The 21,255-nt window shown below is 40.9% G+C and overlaps 1 protein-coding gene across 1 annotated transcript in view; it reads left to right on the forward strand.

Annotated features, from left to right (window-relative positions):
• Positions 1–21,255, forward strand: part of RCOR1 (REST corepressor 1) — a 119,050-nt gene that overhangs the window by 73,844 nt on the left and 23,951 nt on the right. Inside the window, exon 3 of the mRNA XM_018066315.1 lies at positions 8,396–8,479. Within this exon, the coding sequence (XP_017921804.1) occupies positions 8,396–8,479 (84 nt within the window). The remainder of the gene's footprint in view (positions 1–8,395; positions 8,480–21,255) is intronic.

The raw sequence follows: 21,255 nt of genomic DNA on the forward strand, positions 1-21,255 counted from the left end.
AAGCATTCCATATGTGTTTATAATTCTGTGTTTGTTAATTGCAGTATCTGAAGTCCAGTGTCTGCAAACTGTTGCATACAGTGTTTTGTTGAGTATTTGTCCTCTTTGAGTTTATTTTTATCGTGGCAGTCTGAGAGGCTAATCCTCAAGGAAAGTTAGCTTAAAATTGTTTTCCTCCTGCTGGTCAAGGAGAGTAAACAAGAAATAGGTTGTAGGTTTTTCAAGTTGTTTGTTTGTTGCCCACATTTTTAGGCACTATGTGCCTCCCTGTGATTACACGAGAAAACTGAGTGAGACGGCGTTTCCTGAAACTTAGTGAGGCTTTGCTTGCCTTTATTCCATTGCAGTGGGTTTCCCCATGAAAGGTCTAAATTCTTTAATTTTGGAAACATACTTAGTTTTCTTTTTTAAGTAATCTGTGCAGGTTTTCCAGTTTTTAGGAAATGAGCAACATAAGAGACATAAAATTGCAATCATGAAATAATTCTCTGTAAGTTTTAAATGAATTCTCTTTTCTTTTGTAAAAGAGAATTTAATCATGTATTACTTGAATGCATTCTTATGAAGAGAATCCAAACAATAAGAAAGTATGTGGAACAAAAAGCACAAATTTCATTTTTTCCTCTCACTCCAGTGCCCCCACTTCTTTTCTGGGATTTATCCACTGTTTAAATTTACGAGGTGGTTTTTCTTATCTCTGGTTTGATATTTTTACATTTTAATTCATTTACTCATTAAAAAAATACTTAGGCTAGAAACAAGTTTTCTCACTTTTAAAATAATGGCTTTATTAAGATATTCACAAAATGTACAATTTAGTTGTTTAAAATGTACAAATCTGTGGTTTTCAGGGTGTTCACAGGATTGTGCAACCTTCTCTACTCAGTTTTAGACCCTTCTTGCTGCCCTGTGAAGAGACGCTCTGCCCAGTAACAGTCGCTCCACCCCACCCCCACTAGCAACCACTCACTTTCTGTCTATAGAATTGCCTACTCTGGACATTCATATAGATGGAATTGTATACTATGTTTTTTTTGTGACAGACTGCTTTCACTTTCAATATGATTTCAGGTTGAATCTATACTAAACATGGATCAATACTTCATTCTTGCTTATGGCAGTATAGTAGTCCATCATATACATAGACTAAATTTTGCTTATTCATTCATCAGTTGATGTACATTTGGATGGTTTCCACCTTATGGCTGTTATGAATAGTGCTGTGAAAGTTTGTATACAAGTTTTTATGTGGCTACACACTGGTTACCCACTCCAGTATTCTGGCCTGGAGAGTTCCATGGACAGACGACCCTGGCGGGCTACAGTCCATGGATGGTGTCACAAAGAGTTGAACATGACTGAGCAACTGACACTTCCACTTTTCACTTTCACGTTTTCCTTTCTCTGGGCTGTACACCTAGGAATGGAATTGCTGAGTTACGGTGACTCTGTTCAGGCTTTTGAAGAACCACTCGACTCCTTTCTTTTCTGTGCTTGGTCCCTTTGGATATCTATACTGTGATTCAGCCAGTTCCTGTGGATGGACTTTGAAGATTTTGCCACATTATAGCACTGTAAACAGTGTTGTAATGACCATCCATGTTAGAATTCTCCAGAGAAACAGAAGCAGTGGTGTGTGGGTGAGTGTGTAGACATTATTTTATGGTATTGACTTCTGTGATCGTGGATGCCCAGCACGTGTGAACTTTGTAGGGCAGGTCTTGCAGGAGGAAGCTGAGGCTCAGTGTTGAGGCAGAGAAATCTCAAGTTTTCCCCATAAGGCCTTTCAGTGATTAGACAAAACACACCCACAGGATGGAGGGTTTCTTCCTTACTTAATGTCAGCTCATATGGCCAAAGCTATAGCGCCTAGATTAACGCTGGATTCCATGCCTGGTGTTACAACCAGCCCAGTTGACACCTGTGTTAAGAAATCTCTAGGCAGGTACTTAAAAGCTTTGAAAAATATGCTGGTGTTTTCTATTCTTCTTTTTTTTTGTTAAATGCTGGTTAGGACCCAATCAGTAAATTGGCCTAACTTGCACTTTGAAAAGCATTGCAACTGATACATGTATTATATCTAGAAATGGGTTGCTGGGTTGCAGAGTATGCTTCATACATTGCCAGCTTTCCCTGAAGCAGTTGTACCGATGTACATTCCCACTGGCAGTGCGAATTCCCTTGATGGCAACTGATAATTTCAGTTTCCTTGTCTTTCTTCAGCTTCCCTCCAGGTAGGGAAGGTTTTTAACACTTGGTAATCAACTTTAAATGAGGAGAATGTTGTGAATCACTGTGTTGTACAACTGTAACTTATAAAAATCTTGTACATCAATGACACTTCAATAAAAGCTCTACTGAACAAAAGAGAGCAGCTGCAGAGTTGTTAACACCTTCAGCAGATATCAGTGTCTGTCCAGAAATGAATGGCACTGCTTTCTTTTCACTGTATCTGTATTCAGATTGCATACAGCGAAATGGACTGGTAATGGACTGGTATTTGGCGTCCGTATTTGTGAGTATCAGGGCCTGTGTAGTTTCATGTAGCCACCCCTGCAGCTGGGATACAGAACAGTTCCATCTCCTCAGAACATTACCTCACACAACTCTTAGCCTTCCTTCTGTTCCTTCCCTACCTTTATAGTTTTCACCTATCCCAGAATGTCACATAGATGGAATTACACAGTATGTAAGCTTTTGAGGTATGGCCGCGTTGCTGCTCTATCAGTAGTTCATGTATTTTGAATGCTAGGTAGTATTGCTCTGTGTTTAACCTTTCCAGCTTGTTTAACCTTTTACTTTTTGAAGGACATTTGGGTTTCTTCCCCAGTCTTTGACAGTTGTGAATTGTAAGCCATTGTGTGCAGGTTTTATTGTGAACATATATTAACTCTCCCTGGAGAAGGGAATGGCAACCCACTTAAGTATTCTTCCCTGGAGAATCCCATGGATAGAGGAGCCTGGCAGGCTACAGTCTATAGGATCACACAGATTCAGACACGACTGAAGCAACTTAACATGCATGCATGTATGTTAACTCTGTAGGGAGATAGAATTGTTGAGTCACTCGTTAAATACAGTTGTATCTGATTAAAGCTGCAGAACTTTTCTTGAGTGATTTTATCATTTTGCACCAATCCCAGCACTGTCAGAAAGCTTCAGTTGCTCCTTATTCTTATCGGTACTTGGTATTATCTATCTCTTTTATTTTAGAAGTGCTAATGGTTATACACTGGTTTCTCATCGTGGCTTTAGTTTGCATTTCCCTAATGGCTAATGATGTTGCTTTTCATGTGCTTATGTGCCATCTTTGGTGAAACAGTTGTTAAATCTTTTGCCCATTTTTAAAGTTGGGTTATTTTCTTACTATCGTGTTTTAAATGTCTTTTCTATGATCTGGGTACAAGTCCTTGTCTGGTGCCATGCTTCACAGATGTTCTCTCACAGTCTGAGTTTTTATTAAGCTCAGTTTATTGTTTTTAACTTTTATGGATTGTGCTTTTGGTGTTATATCTAAGAATGCTTTCCTTAATCAAGTTCATGAAGATTTTCTCATGTTTTTTCCTAAAAGATTTGTAGCTTTAGATTTTACCTTTATATTTGAAAGGGCTTCCCTGGTGGCTCAGAGGGTAAAGTGTCTGCCTGCAGTGCAGGAGACCAGGGTTCGATCCCTAAGTCGGGAAGATCCCCTGGAGAAGGAAATGGCAACCCACTCCAGTACTCTTGCCTGGAGAATCCCATGGATGGAGGAGCCTGGTGGGGAACAGTCCACAGGGTCGCACAGAGTCGGTTTATATTTAAGATCCATTTTGAATTGAATTTCTGTAAGGTATGAGGTATAGGTCGAGTTTCACTTCTTTTGCATATAGAGATCCATTAAAAAAAAATACTTCTTGGTCACACCACACACCATGTGGGATCTTAGTTCCTGATCTAGGATCAAACCCGCGCCCTCTGCAGTGGAAGCGCAGTCTTGACCACTGGACCACCAAGGAAGTCCTTCCGATTATTAAAGTACCCTTTGTTGAAAAGGATACCCTTTCTCCATTGAGTTGCTTTTGCATCTTTGTTTCAAATCAGTTGACCGTATTTATATGGGTTTATTTCTGGTCTGCCATCTGTTCCATTGATCTGTGTGCCTCGTTTACCAATACCATACTGCCTTGAATACTGTACTTTTATATAGTGAGTCTTAAAGCAGAGTGGTGGAAGTTATCCAGCTTCAGGCTGTTGTGGCCTCATTTGCCTTTATGCTGTCCATTTGTCTGTGTCAGTATGAACTCATAGATCATTATTACTTCATGATTTATGGATTATTATTTTATTATGATCATTTATTTTGCTCAGATTATTGCAGATTCGATCCGTGGTAGATAGATTCCATCATTCTTGAGCACTCTGCTAGCGCTTGGGATTCCCCAGTGACTCAGCAGTAGAGAATTTTCCTGCAGTGCGGGAGATGCAGGAGACACAGGCTGGATCCCTGGGTGGGGAAGAGGAGGAAATGACAACACACTCCAGTGTTCTTGTGAGGAAAATCCCGTGGACAGAGGAGCCTGGCGGGCTAAGATCCGTGGGGTTGCGAGAGTCATACACTGAAGTGACTGAGCGTGCATGCTACCTCCTGGCATAACAGAATATTCCAGGTTCTCTTACACTTTTCCTGTCCTAGCCCTCCTAGGCCTAGAGTCAACCATTATCCTATGGAGATCTAGTTTCCTTTATTGTAGAATGGTAGTTAGAGACCAAGATTTGACAGCTAGATGTGCTCATTTTCTTACTAGGTTGTCATTGTGTCTAGTCTTGAGGTGGACAAACCGGGATCAGTAATGTATTTATGTATGCACACATATGTACGTCTGTGGACACTAAAACCCGTTGGTTCTTACTGGTAAGCACCAGTTTCTGTCGAGCACCTCAGAATCCTTTCTCACCTCCCCTTCTGTGTCTGTAACACTTTCTCTCAGCAGGATTCTTCTGAGATTCGTTCATACCGTGTGCCTGAATAGTTCATTCCTTTTTATTGCTGAGGCTTATTCCTTTAAATGGATATACTGCAGTTTTAGGAAGTTTGCTGGGCTTTCCCCCAAAGGGATAGTACCATTTCACACTTCCGCCAGCAGCTTAGGAGAGTTCTGATTTCTCTACATTATGGCCCAACTGTGGGCATTGTCAGTCTTCTTAACTTTATACTTTGTAGTAGGTATGTTGTGACGTCTCATGTGGTTTTGTCTTTCTCTACTGACTGTTGGTGTTTAATGCCTTTCCATGTGTTTGCCATCCATTTCTTTGGTATTTATTCAGATGTTTTGCCCATTTCTTGACAGTTGAGGTTTTTCTTATTGTTCAGTCTTGAGAGAGTTCTTTATATATTCTGGATACAAGTCTCTATCAGATATGTGGTTTATAATTATTTTCTCTTAGTCTTTGGCTTGGCTTTTATCCCTTTAGTAGTATTTGAAAATAAGTTGTTACCTTTGATGAATCCAGTTTATAAACTTTTTTCTTTTATGGATTGTGCTTTTGGATGTTTATCTAATAAGATCTCTCTAAACCTAAAATCAAAAATATTTTTTACAAGTTTTATAATTGGGGGTTTATATTTAGTCTTGAACAAATTTTTGTATATGAGTAAGATTAGATCTATTAATTTTTCTAAGTATGAATATCCATTTGTTCAGGCATTATTTGTTTAAAAGATTATTTTTCTCCATTGAATTTTACCTTTACACCTTTGTGGAAAATCTATTGATCCTATATAAGGGGTTCTGTTTTTGGACTCCATTCTATTCCATTTCTTTCTCTATGTGCCAATACCACACTGTCTTGATTACTGAGTCTTCATAATTAGTTCAGTTCAGACTGTATATGTTTTCCAGCTTTGCTGTTTTTTTAAAGTAGTTGTGGCTATTTTAGGTTCTTTACATTCCTGCAGGAATTTTAGAATGTTTGTCAATTTCTACAAAAAGGTATACTGGGATTTTGATGGGATTGTGTTGAATCTATAGAGCACTTTGGGGAGAGTGCTATCTTAATAATATTTGAGTTTTTTGATCCATATACATGATATATCTTTTTATTTACTTAGATCTTTAGTTTTAGTTTCTCTCAAATATTTAGCAGTTTTCAGTGTTTGTCTTCACTCTGACGTGTTAGTCACTCATTCGTGTCCAAACCTTTTTGACCCCCTGGACTGTAGCCCTTCAGGCTCTTTTTGTCCATGGATTTCTCCAGGCAAGTGTTGCCATTCCCTTCTCCAGAGGATCTTCCCCACCCAGAAATCAAACCCGAGTCTCCTGCATTGCAGGAAGATTCTTTACCATCTGAGTCACAAGGAAAGCCCAAAGTGAAAGTGAAGTCGCTCAGTCGTGTCCGACTCTTGTAACCCCATGGACTGTAACCTGCCAGGCTCCTCTCTCCAGGGGATTTTCCAGGCAATACTAGAGTGCGTTGCCGTTTCCTTCTCCAGGGGATCTTCCCAACCCAGGGATCAAAACCCGGTCTTCTGCACTGCAGGCAGGGAAGCCCATGTCTATCACATCTATCAACTAAATAGGGGTATTCTTTGATTTTGATTTTTGATTACACACATATATAGAAATTGAGTTGAAACAACTTGTTTCCTGCAACTTTGCCGAAACTCATTCATTCTAACAACTTTTTGTAGGTACAGTAGATTTTCTACACAGGTGATCATGTCATCTATGAATAAAAACAGTTTTAATTCTGCTTTCTCAATGTGGATTCTTTTATTTCTGTTTTGACTTTGGATTTTTATTTGAAATACCGAAAGCCTGTATTCCATGTCTGGTCCATCCTCACACGAGTATTTGTTGACTTTATGTTTACTTTTAGATTTTGTGTAGCCTTAACATTGTTCTAAAAGTCAGAACCATATTTAAAAACCATATAAATAAGTGACTTAAAAGCAGTCACTCCCATCTTTTATCATACTCCAGTGTCCCTGTTCATTACACCCTGTTCCTACCCAGCAGGTAAATTCCACCTTTAATCTTGCCTTGTTCATCATAGTCTTGCCTTCCCACCATTCCATCAGTTTTCTTTAAAGTAGCTGCCACACAGATTTTAGCAAAAGTGCATAAATTCATTAAAATCTAGAATACGTTGTTATACAAATTTATATAAAAGATAAGATCAAAAGATCTGGCAACTTCATAAAAGCAGGAATTCTTAAACAGGGCTTGGTAAATTTTATAAAAGTATGTTTATATTGGTGTGTGTGTTTAAGTTGAATTTTTTTCTGGAAGTAGATTGCAAAACTTTCATCATGTTTCAGAGGAATTTATTTAAAGAAAAAAAGGTAAAGTAAGAGAATGTCTTTAGAATGAATGAGTTTGGATCTAAATCAGTCTAAAGACTGATTAGTGAGCCTCTTGTCTCTTGAGTCTTTTGTACCTTCTGAAGATAACATCTTAATTTTTGACTGTTGTTTGTGGTCAGTCCAGTTGTACATGTCATTTGTATACCTTTTGACCTACTGTTTTGTATCACAGATTTTTAAGAATTTGAATGCACTTCACATATTTCCTTTCCATTTAAATCTTTTTAAATGGTTGGTTATTCTTTCTAAAAAGCTTCCCTGGTGGCTCAGTCGGTAAAGAACCTGCCTGCAGTGCTGGAGACGTGACTTTAATCCCTGGGTTGGGAAGGTCCCATTTAGGAGAGCATGGCAACCCACTCAAGTATTCTTGCCTGAAGAATCCCCATGGACAGAAGAGCCTGGTGGGCTGCAGTCCATGGGCTCGCTAAGAGTTGGACGCTGAGCAACTAAACACATACATAATGTTCTTTCTTAAAGTTGTTAAAAGAATTTTTGAATTCCTGCTGTCAAATCACTAAAATAACCAATACGCTAATGACAGTAAAGGGTAAGGTTATTCAAAGCGCACGTGAAAAATTCATAGTTTGAAAAGAATCCTTGAACAGCTTGCCACATGCAGCTTCCCATGCTGCATCAGCTTCCATTCTCTGTGTCCCCGTCTGGGCGCGGAGCATCTCAGTTGGTGGTGACTAACCCTTAGGCGCCGTAGCCGTCCCGGCTGAGCGTGAGCTCAGCCAGGTCTGCCTCCCAGCGGCTGAGTGACCTGTTTGTTTCCTCACCTCACAAATGAGAATAGCAGTCACACCTACCTCATATGTGCTTGTTACATAAATAGAAGTTTAGGTAGAAAAAGACTTGGAAGCAGAAATGTTTCAGCAAACTTCAGGACTCCCCCTACACCTGCCCATGTTAAATGCGCAGGTTCCATTGGGGCAGATTTCAGTAGACTGGGTGATGTCATCATCTTCTGAGGTTTTAAAACAGACCAGAGTGGTGGTGGTAGTATGTCTGCTAAATTTTTAATAAGAATTTTCTTTTTTTATTTCTCCCAAGCCAAACTAGCAAAACGCAGTCAAGAACGAGACAATCTTGGAATGCTGGTCTGGTCACCTAATCAAAATCTATCAGAAGCAAAATGTAAGTTTTAAAGTACTTTTATCTTCCATCTTTCTTATTTACTCCAAACTTTTAGAGTTACCTTTGTAGCTAAAAGTCTCTAGATATAGTACATTTATTTTACATTTTTTAAGTAAGTAATTTGAAGAATCTGAAAATATGTTCTTTGTTGTATCCTGTCATAATGATTTAAAGATTCTTAAAGTATGGTTTCATGATTTACTTTATATGTAAAATGCGGAAGTAGCTAATATTCTGAAGTAACTAGGAGGAAAGGTTCAGAGTGGAAAGAAAATGATAATTCAGTGTATAACTCCTTCAGCTGGGAATTTATAGATCTGTAAAGATGAAGAGTTGAACAGATTCCTTAGTGGAAGGATTACAGCAGGCACATGCGTTTATTGAAAACAGATTTCATGATGTACGATTCGGCCTGGTCAGAGGCAGAGCTTGGCTCTTTCGTGTTTACATTTTGGGAGCATGAATATTCTGAGCTACTTTGGGGTTTCTTTTAAGGGATGGGGATCCTAGAGTGAGATTAATTGTATTTCCCAACTTTGCCTTTTCACTTTTTCTGTCCCCTCTGCTCAGATGATCAGGCAAGAATAATTTTATATTTGATATATTGCCATAAGTCTTTGCTGTTTTCAAAGTTTTTGTTTTTGTCGTAGCTTTAAAGACAGAAAAAACTCTAAATTCCCCTCTTTGAGAATTATTCAGTGTGTGTGGGGTTGTCCATGGATGGAATTTATGGGGATTTGTGAACTCAGAAATCACATGCCTTTTTTGGGGGGTGGGGTTTATATATGTTTTCCTGGAGAAAACTGGGGTTTTCAAGGGCTCTTTGAAAGAAATCGGATAAGAATCAATGCTCTAAAATGTGTTAGGGCTTAGAAAACATCAGTGGTAAGTGTTGGTCAGGAAACTTGAATTGTGAATGAAGGCTGTGCTCTCAGGCTTCGACCGGAATTTCCCAGGTTGTGCTTTACAGTCGGTGTCAGCAGGTTTCCTCCATCATGTAAGAGTTAGAGGTGATGCACATTGAATGTACCCCTCTTACACAAGTGACACGCATGTTTGCACGTTTAAGATGCAGAGAGCTCATATGGTAAAGAAACGTTTAATTTTGACCAAAAAGGATCTTTTTTAAAAACACAGTACCCTCTGTGGAGCACAGGAAATTCAACTGCTCTTAGTAATGCTAAATTTAGCAAGAATAAAGTAATCTCAAATCTAATCTGATTTTTAGAGTATCTTAGTTTTGCCTCCATCAGGCTACTGCTTGATGAGTTTATCATGGAAAAAGGAAGAGCAGAAGGAAGTGTATTGGTGTTTCTGATGCCCCTGCTGTGCTGGGGAAGGAAGTCCTTTTTCGTATTTCCTGTTGGCTTTATCCCTTTGATCATTTGCTCAAATATGTTGCTTCTAACAGAGCTGAAAATCTGTGTCCATGTAATTTTTAAGCTTTGTTTTCTGATCTCTGCTGAGTAAGTTTGCTTCCTTTGGGTCTTAGGTGCTCAGTTTTCGTGCCACCTTTGCTGTCCCTGTCCAAGCTAACTCTGCCTGGTGGCCTCCAGGGTTTCCTCTTGCTTCAGTTTTGGAGTTTTTTTTCATCTCTGTTGCACAGCTGGGTATATTCTATTTAGTCACAGTGCCCCTCTTAAATTATGATGTCCAGAACTAAACATTAAAAATGTTGAGCATTTGTTGAGCATTGGACTAAAATGTTTTTCCATATTCTTGTATCAGTCAGTCTTTACTGTAACGGAAGAGGACTTTTTTGTCCCCATGTTACAGATGGCATTCCACAATTTAAAGAGGCTGTGAACACAGAGCATCAGTAGTGGCGCCGGGAGTGTCTGTGTTGCTGATCTTCACCCTAGCTGGTGCTCCCAATGTGTCCCTCAGGTCACAGGCATCAGGTCTCAGCCCCCTCTTCATTCCAGTTGCTTCCTGCTGTTATTGCACTGAAGATTTTATGTACTAACTCTTGCTGTTATTGTATTACCTTTGAAAATCCTGGGAGTCAGAATTTAATTTTAATATTAGCTTGTTTTTCCTAGACTTAGACGTAAAGAACAGAATATGAACAGTAATGGATTTTTAAACAGTGGTATTGCCTAAAATAAATTTGCAGCTTTAATGTAAGTCCTGATACTGTTGATTAAAACTTTAACTCTTAAACTAATCTAAAAGTAATATTTATATATTATTGAAAGTTCAGAAGACACAGAAGAGTATGAAGAAGAAACAGTTCACCTCACCTATCGCTTCATTACCCAGAGATAACTGTTGGTAAACATTTTGGGATGTTTTCCCAGTCCCTTTTTCCCTCTGTGCATGTTTTTGTAAGTGAGGTGATGGATTTCTCTGTGTGTGAGTGCATATTATCTTCCTAAACAGTGACTTGCCTTTGTCACCTTGTTGGACCCCTGGTGAACATTTAAAATAATGTTGAATATTTTATCATATGAATGTATTGGGTATTTAACCATTCTCTTTAAAATTTAGATTGTTTCTAATTTGTTGCTATTGTAAAAGAAGGTGATGGTGAAAAACTGAATCATAGAGCTTTGTTCTCTTTTGTTGCCATTGTTGTGTTTTTAGTATTTTGTAAGATACCTCATGCGAAGAGTTGACTCATTGGAAAAGACTCTGATGCTGGGAGGGATTGGGGGCAGGAGAAGGGGACGACAGAGGATGAGATGGCTGGATGGCATCACTGACTCGATGGACGTGAGTCTGAGTGAACTCTGGGAGATGGTGATGGACAGGGAGGCCTGGCGTGCTGCGATTCAGGGGGTCGCAAAGAGTCAGACACGACTGAGCGACTGAACTGAACTGAACTGAAGATACATCCTTAGGAGTGGAATTGTGGATCCATGAGAGTTTGCTTAACTGCCCAAGTGTGAGGATGTGAGTGTAATCCATGGTGTCAGTTAGGTTCCACTTGTGGAGCTTTGGGGATCACACTCTTTGAGTAGTCATCTAATCATAACTAAAATGTAACTATAGTGTCAATGGGGACAAATATACATAATTTGTTCTCTTTACCATCTGTCATTTCCCCCTCAGCTTCTCTCCCTCCCAGTATATAGACAAAAAAGAAGTCTCTTTTTGTCTTTCTCATTTATTTTGAAGGAAAGTGGAAATCTTGATTGTCCAACAGTTGATTCTGATTTTATGTAGAAGCAGGAGACTGGGGACATCTACTAGAAGTGCAGAGATGTCCCCATGTGTAAGGATGTCTGTAGATCACTGGCTTTCTCTGTGTTGGTTTCTTTCTTCATAAGTAACTGCTTAGAGTTCTTCCTCTTAGGGTTACTGCAAGTTTACACAATTATTTTGTGGTTATAAAAATAAGTGCTGTTGTAGAAATTTTGAACAATATAGAATGTATAATGTAGACAATTAAGCTCTCTTATAATTACTATTTACTATATATCTATATACTTTTCCTAGTATGTTTATGCATATTAATAAGTGTATGATTTTTAAATCACATATATGAGCTGTTTAGCAGTTTTCTGTTAACAATATTATCTGGGACTTTGTTCTGTTTGAATATATTTACAATTATTTAGTTTTATGGGAAATAGATGGGGAAATAGTGGAAACAGTGTCGGACTTTATTTTTTGGGGCTCCAAAATCACTGCAGATCGTGATTGCAGCCATGAAATTAAAAAACGCTTACTCCTTGGAGAGAAAGTTATGACCAACCTAGATAGTATATTGAAAAGCAGATATTACTTTGCCAACAAAGGTCCGTCTAGTCAAGGCTATGGTTTGTCCAGTGGTCATGTATGGATGTGAGAGTTGGACTGTGAAGAAAGCTGATTGCTGAAGAATTGATACTTTTGAACTGTGGTGTTGGAGAAGACTCTTGAGAGTCCCTTGGACTGCAAGGAGATCCAACCAGTCCATCCTAAAGGAGATCAGTCCTGGGTGTTCATTGGAAGGACTGATACTGAAGCTGAAACTCCAATACTTTGGCCACCTGATGTGAAGAGTTGACTCATTGGAAAAGACTCTGATGCTGGGATGGATTGGGGGCAGGAGGAGAAGGGGACGACAGAGGATGAGATGGCTGGATGGCATCACTGACTGGATGGACATGAGTTTGGGTGAATTCCAGGAGTTGGTGATGGACAGGGAGGCCTGGCATGCTGCAGTTCATGGGGTCATGAAGAGTCGGACATGACTGAGCGACTGAACTGAACTGAACTGAAACTAACAAGTATGGGTGCACCATAATTTAGTCTTTTCTTTTTATATTTTTATTCTTATTTTTTAAAAAGCACATTTCCTCCAAAAGGATCTCAGTTAGAGTTATATCGAATTTGTGTTTATTCAGTGAGAATTGATTTCCTTCACATTTTTATTGAGCGGTCTTGTATGCTTGGTAGGTACCTGGAGGGAGGGATTCAGGAAGTTTATATTCTGATGCACAAAGAGGGGGGCCATGAAATGTAAACAGATCATTTATATGTATTTCCTTTAGTCCAACTGTTTCCTTTTAGTTGCAAAAACCTGGGATCTGGAGAAGTTAGGTCAAATGTTTAGGGTCCCTCAGCTAGTTAGTAGCCAAGGTTGGTCTAGATTTCTGGTTTGAGCTCTTATCACACAGGTCTCCCTTGGTGTGCTGTCTGATTTAATAAACCAAAAAGTTTAAAGTATTACTGATATTACACAGTTGCTTTTGGGTGTGTCTAAGTAAAACTTCCTTAAGGAGGGATGCAACCTCTGGAGTATGCCTAGAAAAGGTGCAGAGACGCATTTCATGTAGAGGAAATGTGGGTAAGTCCAAGTAGCATAGATGAGAACAATGGCATGTGGGCATTATTATAAACACTATTGTAGCGAATTACATGATTAAGTGATGACATGATATTTAGGGGGCAAAGGCACAAATGACGGTTCGGTCCCATAATGGAATCTGGACGTCGGACAGTGAGAGAAACTGGAAATCACCTGTCCGAACTTTAAAGAAAAAAATTAACGCTTTCAACAGGTAGACATATAGAACTGAAAATCATGTCAAATTAGGGATTTTAAAGTAAGTTTTAGCTTTTAGGGGATGAGAACCGTCCTTGGACCTGCATATAAAAAGTTATTTCTGTATTAAGTCATTTGACTTCAGTACCCATTTTCAAAATTATATTATGAGTGAAAGTTTCACAGGTATGTAGTAAATGCCTAAACTTTCACAGAAATATATAGTAAATGTGTCAGGGTCTCTATTCACAACTTTCTAGATGACTGTAAATTGAAGTCAGAAGACCTGACAGTTGCCACTAGGTACCCTGGGGTCTGAGCCCACCTCTGCCCTCTGGACGCAACCAGAGCCCGCTCCCCTTGTCCGCATCTCTCTTGCTGAGTTCTACATGGTGCTGTCCCCTCCCCTCCTCCTGGGAATGGCTGAAGTGTCCCTGGGGGGGCCCCTTCTTGACCACACTGTAGAGACCATACTGTCTGATCTTCCTTTCCCTTGTTCCACCTTTCTCCCCTGTTCATAACCCCTCAGCTGGAGGCTTGAGAGGAAATTCTTTCACATGATTAAAATTCACAACTCACAAATTTAGAAACTTCATTTTACAGTAACATAAAAAGCACATTTCTCCTCATTTTTGTAGTTCTGATATTGGTGTAATTGTTTAAATGTTTGGGCTCATTGAGGTGGTTTCTGTCACATTAAAATGGGAACTGTTCTTTACACATCAGTGTTATTCTCTAATTCATTGATTGATCATAGTCACCTGGGATCATTATAAAAACAAACCCATAACATCAAGAGTATATTGGATTCTTTCTTTGATCTGAGTGTATTCATCTCCTGAAAATGAACCTAGCTGTATCCTTACATATGTGCTTTTCTCTACACACATCATACTTTACTAGAAGCTCTATATATGCATAAAGTATACGTATACATCCATGCACACACATATATGTTCATAAACATGAACACACATACATATTTATACACATACATTACAAAACAGGGTGGAACCTGAGTCAGTATTCTAAAGATGTTTGTCAGACAGTTCTTATCAGTCAGGATTGGAAACTACTGAAATAGAACATGGCTCTGGTGGTGTTCAGGGACTGAGTCGGTGCCTCTGAGTATTTATGTATATGTATATTATTGTACAGAGAATTTATAAAAATACTTCTTATTTGACAAATGATGAAATGGACTTAGCTGCAAGTTCCTGATAGAAACTTAAGGGCTCTTACTCATCATCCAGGGCTGTTTGCACTGTAGTTCATTGTGAGATTATAGGTGAGTCAAGGGTTAGTCTTTTTCTCCCTCTTTTAATGTCAGGAAAGGTTGCCTTTAATTGAGGAAGATGCAGACCTTGTGAGCGTGGTTCCTTCCTCAGCTTGTGTGCGCAGAGCAGCTCCCGAGAGTGGACAGGACAGGCTTGAGGGCACAGCTGCCTTGGGGCTGTGGCCGTCAGGTGCTGATGTGCTGTGACGGGGTGCAGGCGGCTAGCAGGCGAGTTGCCACTGTGTGCATCTTGCTCCTTGCCACAGGCTTGGGCCATGTTTAAGGAGAAGGCTGGTTATTTTGATTAGTCACAACTAAATGTCCTTCATTCCAGTGATGATCAGTTTCTACAACAGAGAATAGGCATATGCCTTTGTGTGTGAGTAGTAGAGTAAACGGGGAGGAGTGCACTTATCTTTTTATTGGAAAAAAATTTAATGCAACACACAAGCAAGTGTAAATCTAACAGTTAAATGGTTAGCCCTGGAAGGCGTGATGGCCTGCCTACTCTTAGAGGAGGGCCCTGTGGCACTGAGGTGGGGGAGGATGTGTCCAGAGTCATGTCTGCTGATTCTGGGTGGACCAGGTAGGAATAGATGCTCGAGGTTGGATGCCACTGTGTGTGGCTTAGTGAGGTGCTCGTGTTTCTTATTTCGCTTGATGAGATTGTCTGTGAGATTGGGCTGGATTTGTAGTGTTTACTTGGGTGCAGAGGGTGGGGGGAACTTTTTCTCTAAAGTGGGCTTTTAACAAAACTACATTAAGAAATGGCATTGTCATAAAGGAAGCATATTTTATCCCTGACAAGGAGGGACTGGTGCTTTCATCATAGCCTGACTGAGTCTCTGGCTGAGTCTCAGCCCACTACTCCCACCTCGAGATATCACAGGGATCATTGAAATGTTGTAGTGATGTCTGTGCCCACCAGGTGGCACAATTGCTTTACCTAACCGATTCAAGCTCATTTTGATTCTCAGCGAGTTATGGTGATGATTCATTTCTTATTTTAATAGCTCAAGGAGATGCCACAATATTTGTTATCATATTCTTGAAGAAAACTTTAGCATGCTGTTTTTGAGTTACGAGAGAGAAAGTGGTACCGTATTTCCTTTGCAGCACCTGAAGCTATAGAAAATATGATGATAAAAACTTTACAGCTGTCCTAGGGCTATGGGTTTGTCCTCAGCAAAGGTGTCAGCCTCTTGCTCTGCATAGACTGTGCAGGATCACAAGTATTCCAAGTCGCTGCAGTATCTGGGGAGGGAAGGGTGAGTTAAGGTTACTGTGGCAGTTTTCTTCTGCATTCTTCCCAGTTTTGCAGTCGAATTTGAGATTCTTACTAATGGTACTGGGAGCGTTCAGATCATCAAGTTAGAACATGAATATAGAAACCTATGAAGCTTTGCTCAAGGCAGTCATCTGTCTGTTAGCTTCTGACTCCGTCACTTCCTTCATCAACCACAGTTTTGTTTTCTTGACTCCATTCAAACGGAATAGACTGTGTTGCTGCCTTGCTCAGCATTCTCTGCCATGGAGCTGTCCTTATCTGAAGTGAGCTTCTCCTGTCTCCCTTACTCAGGAGAGAGGATTGCTAACCGAGGTTTAACTTGATGGGTCCTGGGGCCAAACACTGGGGGTGCATTGATACAAGAGTCCTGTCTCTGCCTTTACCAGCTGTGTGACCCTGGCCAAGTGACCTAACCTCTCTGCACCTCAATGTCTTCGTTTGTGGATGGGAGTGATAGTAGAATTATTGGAGAGGATTAAAAAGAGAAGCCTCGTAAAGAGCTTAGACCAGTGGCCCGCATGTAGCCGATTCTCAGACGTTAGTGACTTTTGTTAATCAGTACAGCTCCATGGAGTCGCAAAGAGTCGGACACGACTGAACATCTAAACTGAACTGAACCGCTGTTGAGTCTTCAGGAAGTTTCTCTTGAGTGGCCGTCAGCAGCGGCACTGCCTTCTCAGGCTGCCCTGCGACTGCACTTGCTGCCGCGCGCATTCGTGTTCTCCTCTGCCACCTGTGTGTTGGGTCACGGCACTGCAGGAAATCGTCTTTCTTTTGTATTTGGCCTGCTGTTTAATGCGGTGTTCTGTACGTAGTGAGGGTAGTTCAGTAAATGTTTGACTAAGCTCGGTTAAATTTTGTACATTTTCTTGTTGAATCTCACACACATTCTACCTTTAAATGATGTTACCCCCCAAACAACTCATTCAGTTGTGCTATGCATAATGGTAAGTTGTTGTCGAAAAAGGCACGGTTTGTGTAGTCTGTGTAGTTCTTTAAACAATTAGAGTGATGCATCCATCACGATTTGAGATTAGACCATTCTTCCTGGCTGTTTCTGTAGGAGCTTTCAAGTTTTTAAAAACACGGCATTATGCAATGATAGGATTGTTTTTAAAGCAGAATACACTTAACGCTGTGTTTGAGTCTCCTACTTCTGATGATAGATTAGAGTGTCAGCTAAGCTGCACAAGGCAAGTCTGCCTGTAGCTCGCCCATGACCCCGGTCCTGTCCCGAGTGCACTGGGGAAGACTGGTGGGGGCAGAGCCTGGGCCTTTCCCTAAGCCCCGTGGACCTTGCTCGTCAACCTGATCACACTCAGTCAATCACTCTGCCTGCAGTGGCTGTTTGCCCCAGATTGGGATGAACTCTGGTTAACCTTTAATCTTCTAGAGACAAAATCAAGATTATTGTTGCCAGATAATAGAAAGTGCTGGGAATGTCCCCACCCCCACCCCCCCTGTGTTCTTTGTCTCAGGCAGCTGGTACTTTTCTTGTTTCCCTTGTTTCATCTTTGTCCCCCACCTCAAATATCCAGTCATCCTTTGTTTTTCATAGGAGCAGGTGGGAGTCAATTTTGTCTTCTGAGATTGAAAGCTCATTTTTACTTAAGAAAGCCGTGCGAGAGGTTTTAAAAAATGTTCCATTTTTTTCATGAACTGCCAACAGCTCCTGGCAGGCTGTGTAAAGCAGCCAGGCAGGTGGTGGGGAGGGCCTTGAGAGCGCAGAAGCTGAGGTAGGGGTCCCTGTCCACCGCTGATGAAAGGGAACGAGGGCTGGGGACGGCTCAGAGAGGGCAAGCAGGGGAGACAAGGCCTGTCACAGCACTGTCTGTGCCTGTGGCTGTGCTGAATTTACGCTGGTCCAGAGCGCTCTTTGAGTAGCAGGGGACAAGGAGGCCTTCCCTCCGTGGTGTAGTTTTCAGTTACGGGATAACCTAGCTCTGCTGGTGTGAGCAAGTTGCTGAGGGTAGCACAGTCTTAAATACAGTGCTTGTCAGGCACCACTGGATACGAACGCATTTTATCAACAGGCAGAGCCAAGATTTGACCTGAGTCTTTCTGACCCCATACCTAACCTGTGCTGCCTCTCTTTACTTCCCTTTCTTTCTTTTAGTTAAGGTATAGTTAATTTACAGTATTGTGTTAATTTCAGGTGAAGAGCAAAGTGGTTCAGGTTTATATATATATATATTCAGATTATTTTCCTTTATAACTTATTACAAGATACTAAATATAATCCTCTGTGCTATACAGTAAATCCTCGTTACTTGTCTTATTGTGTGTGGTGGTTGGTATCTGTTAATCCCATGCTCCTAGTTTATCTACCCCTTCCCTCTCTCCTTCAGTAACCATAGGTTTGTTTTCTGTGTCTGTGAGCCAGTTTGTTTTGTGTATAGATTGATTTGTACTATTTTTCAGATTCCGCATATACATGATATATAATATTGGCCTTTCGTTTGGTGTAATAATCTCTAGGTTCATCCGTGTTGCTGCAGATGGCAGCATTCCATTCTTTTTCATGCCTGAGCAGCAGTCCCTCGTACAGATGCACCGCATCTCCTTAAGCCCCCTGTTAGTGAGCACGTGGGTTGGTCCCGTGTCTTGGCTTTTGTGAACAGTGCTCCTGTGAATGTCGGGGCCTCTGTCTTTTCCAACGTGTGTGCAGGAGTGGGATCTCGTGTTCTGTGGTAACAGCCTCCACACTGTTCTCCCTAGCGGCTGCACCAGTTTCCATCCCACCAGCAGTGCAGGAGGGTGCACTTTGCTCCACACTCTCTCCAACATTTGTTATCTGTAGCCTTTTTGATGATAGGTGCTGCCTTTCACCTTGCTAGTAAAAGAACCTAAAATGTTAACATAGTACATATCACAGTACGCTAGCGTTCATTCAGCAGATGTTTGTCTAACCTTTATTGAACACTGGGCAGGGGGACAATGAAAAGAATGAAAAACTGGGTTTTCACTGGCAGATATTAGACGGTAATCCTTTTCTAAGCTGCAAGGTCCCCCGTATGTTAACTTATTTCTTCGAACCTTCAAGGGCAGGTGATGTCACTTCAGTAGCTGTGATACAGGTCTTTCTTCCTTTGCTTTAGGTTTGAGTCCTGAGGGTGATCTCTAAGAACACCTAAAAGATATGACTTAAAAAGCCACCATTTGCTGTTTGTTGTTGTTGCTCAGTTGCTAAGTCATGTCCGACTCTGCGACCTGATGAACTGAGGCATGCCAGGCTTCTCAGTCCTTCTCCGTCTCCCGGAGCTGGCTCAAACTCATGTCCGCTGACTCGGTGATGCCATCCAACCATCTCATCCTCTGTCACCTGCTTCTCCTTTTGCCTTTAGTCTTTCCCAGCATCAGGATCTTTTTCAATGAGTCGGCTTTTCGTATCAGGTGGCCAAAGTATTGGAGCTTCAGCATCAGTCCTTCCAATGAGTATTCAGGGTTAATTTCCTTTAGGATTGACTGGTTTGATCTTCTTGCAGTCCAAGGGACTCTCAAGAATCTTCTCCAGCACCACAGTTTAAAAGCATCAATTCTTCGGTGCTCAGCCTTGTTTATGGTCCAACTCTCACATCCATACATGACTACTGGAAAAACCATAGCTTTGACTATGCACACCTTTGGTGGCAAAGTGATATCTCTGCTTTTTAATACGCTGTCTGGGTTTATCATAACTTTCCTTCCAAGGAGCAAGTGTCTTTTAATTTCATGGCTATAGTCATCATCTGCAGTGATTTTGGAACCTAAGAAAAGAAAACTTGTTACTATTTCCACTTTTCCCCCTTCTTTTTGCCATGAAGTGATAGAACTGGTTGCCATTATCTTAGTTTTTTGCTTGTTGAGTTTCAAGCCATCTTTTTCATTCTCTTCTTTCACCTTCATCAAGAGGCTCTTGAGTTCCTCTTCACTTTCTGCCATTAGAGTGGTATCACCTGCATATCTGAGGTTGTTGGTATTTCTCCCAGCAATCTGTGTACAACATGGCAAATGTTATATCTACATTTAGCAGCAGCAGCTGGGATCCACTGTTTTAGTCTGTTTTACTGGTCCTACCACCAGTTAATTTTTTATATAAAAACAAAAGAACAGATAAAGATAGAAAAAGCATCTAAAGGAAGCTTTTGTTTCCCTTGTAATGTTTTTAGGGAAATCTGATCAGAAACGGTGGGGACCATTGTAGTGGACTCTGTTACTTTTGTAGCAGACTGTGGCTCTGCCCTGAGAGGGTGGGCAGGGCAGGCTCCCTAGGGCTCCTGCATCACAGCCGGCCTGTGGGTGTACTTGTCTAAAGATCGTAGGACTGACTGGGGATCACATGCCCGAATGTGTGCACACACCACACATTCCGTACTCTGTTAAGGTAAATAATAGCTTCTGGAAACCTGTATGCTTGCAGAGACTATATAGCAGAAGCTTGAGGTGCGTTTATTGTTCATTCAGCAGATATTTATAAAAAGAAGGAACCCATAAAGCAGACCTCCAGGGCTGACCCTCAGTTGACTGTAGTTTGTTTTTCTCTCTTCCTCTCACGTGTTCTTGACTTGAGCACATCTCATTACCTGGCTTTTGTCCTCTGACCTGAGGTCCATCCCTGGGGTCTAGGGTGCCTCGGGCAGCATTTAGGCTTCTCTCAGGCAGGCATGCAGCCACCTGCTTTAGCAACCTTACTTTTCAAGACCTTTTTTTTTTTCTTTTTAAAGAACTTTCCATCATTTTTCTGTTATTTGGCATAATTTACCCTGTTGTGAAGTAATAAGCAAGGGACATACTTTGAAACATTTCAGCCCCCAATTGAAAAATCACCAGTTTCAACTTTGGGGACAAACAAGGGCTTTTATCATTTACTGACTCTCAGGTAGATGGGAGTTTTACTCTACTCTGAGTGGAGTAGCCAGTCAGTTTGTGAGTATATTAGATGTAAAAAAACAGAAAGTTAGTGCCTTACTATTAAAATGCACTATATGTAGTTACTGTCTGAATTAAATTGGGTCTTTTGTCAGTAGAAAAAAAATCCCCCCTGGTATTAGAATATATGCTAATGAGCTTGAATTCATTCTCAGAGTTGATTTCTGTTTCCTACTGGGTGGTCAGCTTTACTGCAGTTAGGGAGGCTGGTGCGGTGTGGCTGATCGCAGCTGAGACCAGGCGCTCTGGCTCTCAGGCGTCTTCTGCTCGCTCTGTCCCCTCAGCGCGAGTCTGGTCATTGCCCCTGGAAAGTGAGATCTGAGGGAAGG

Source organism: Capra hircus, chromosome 21 (assembly GCF_001704415.2).
Source record: "Capra hircus breed San Clemente chromosome 21, ASM170441v1, whole genome shotgun sequence".
Classification (NCBI taxonomy): domain Eukaryota; kingdom Metazoa; phylum Chordata; class Mammalia; order Artiodactyla; family Bovidae; genus Capra; species Capra hircus.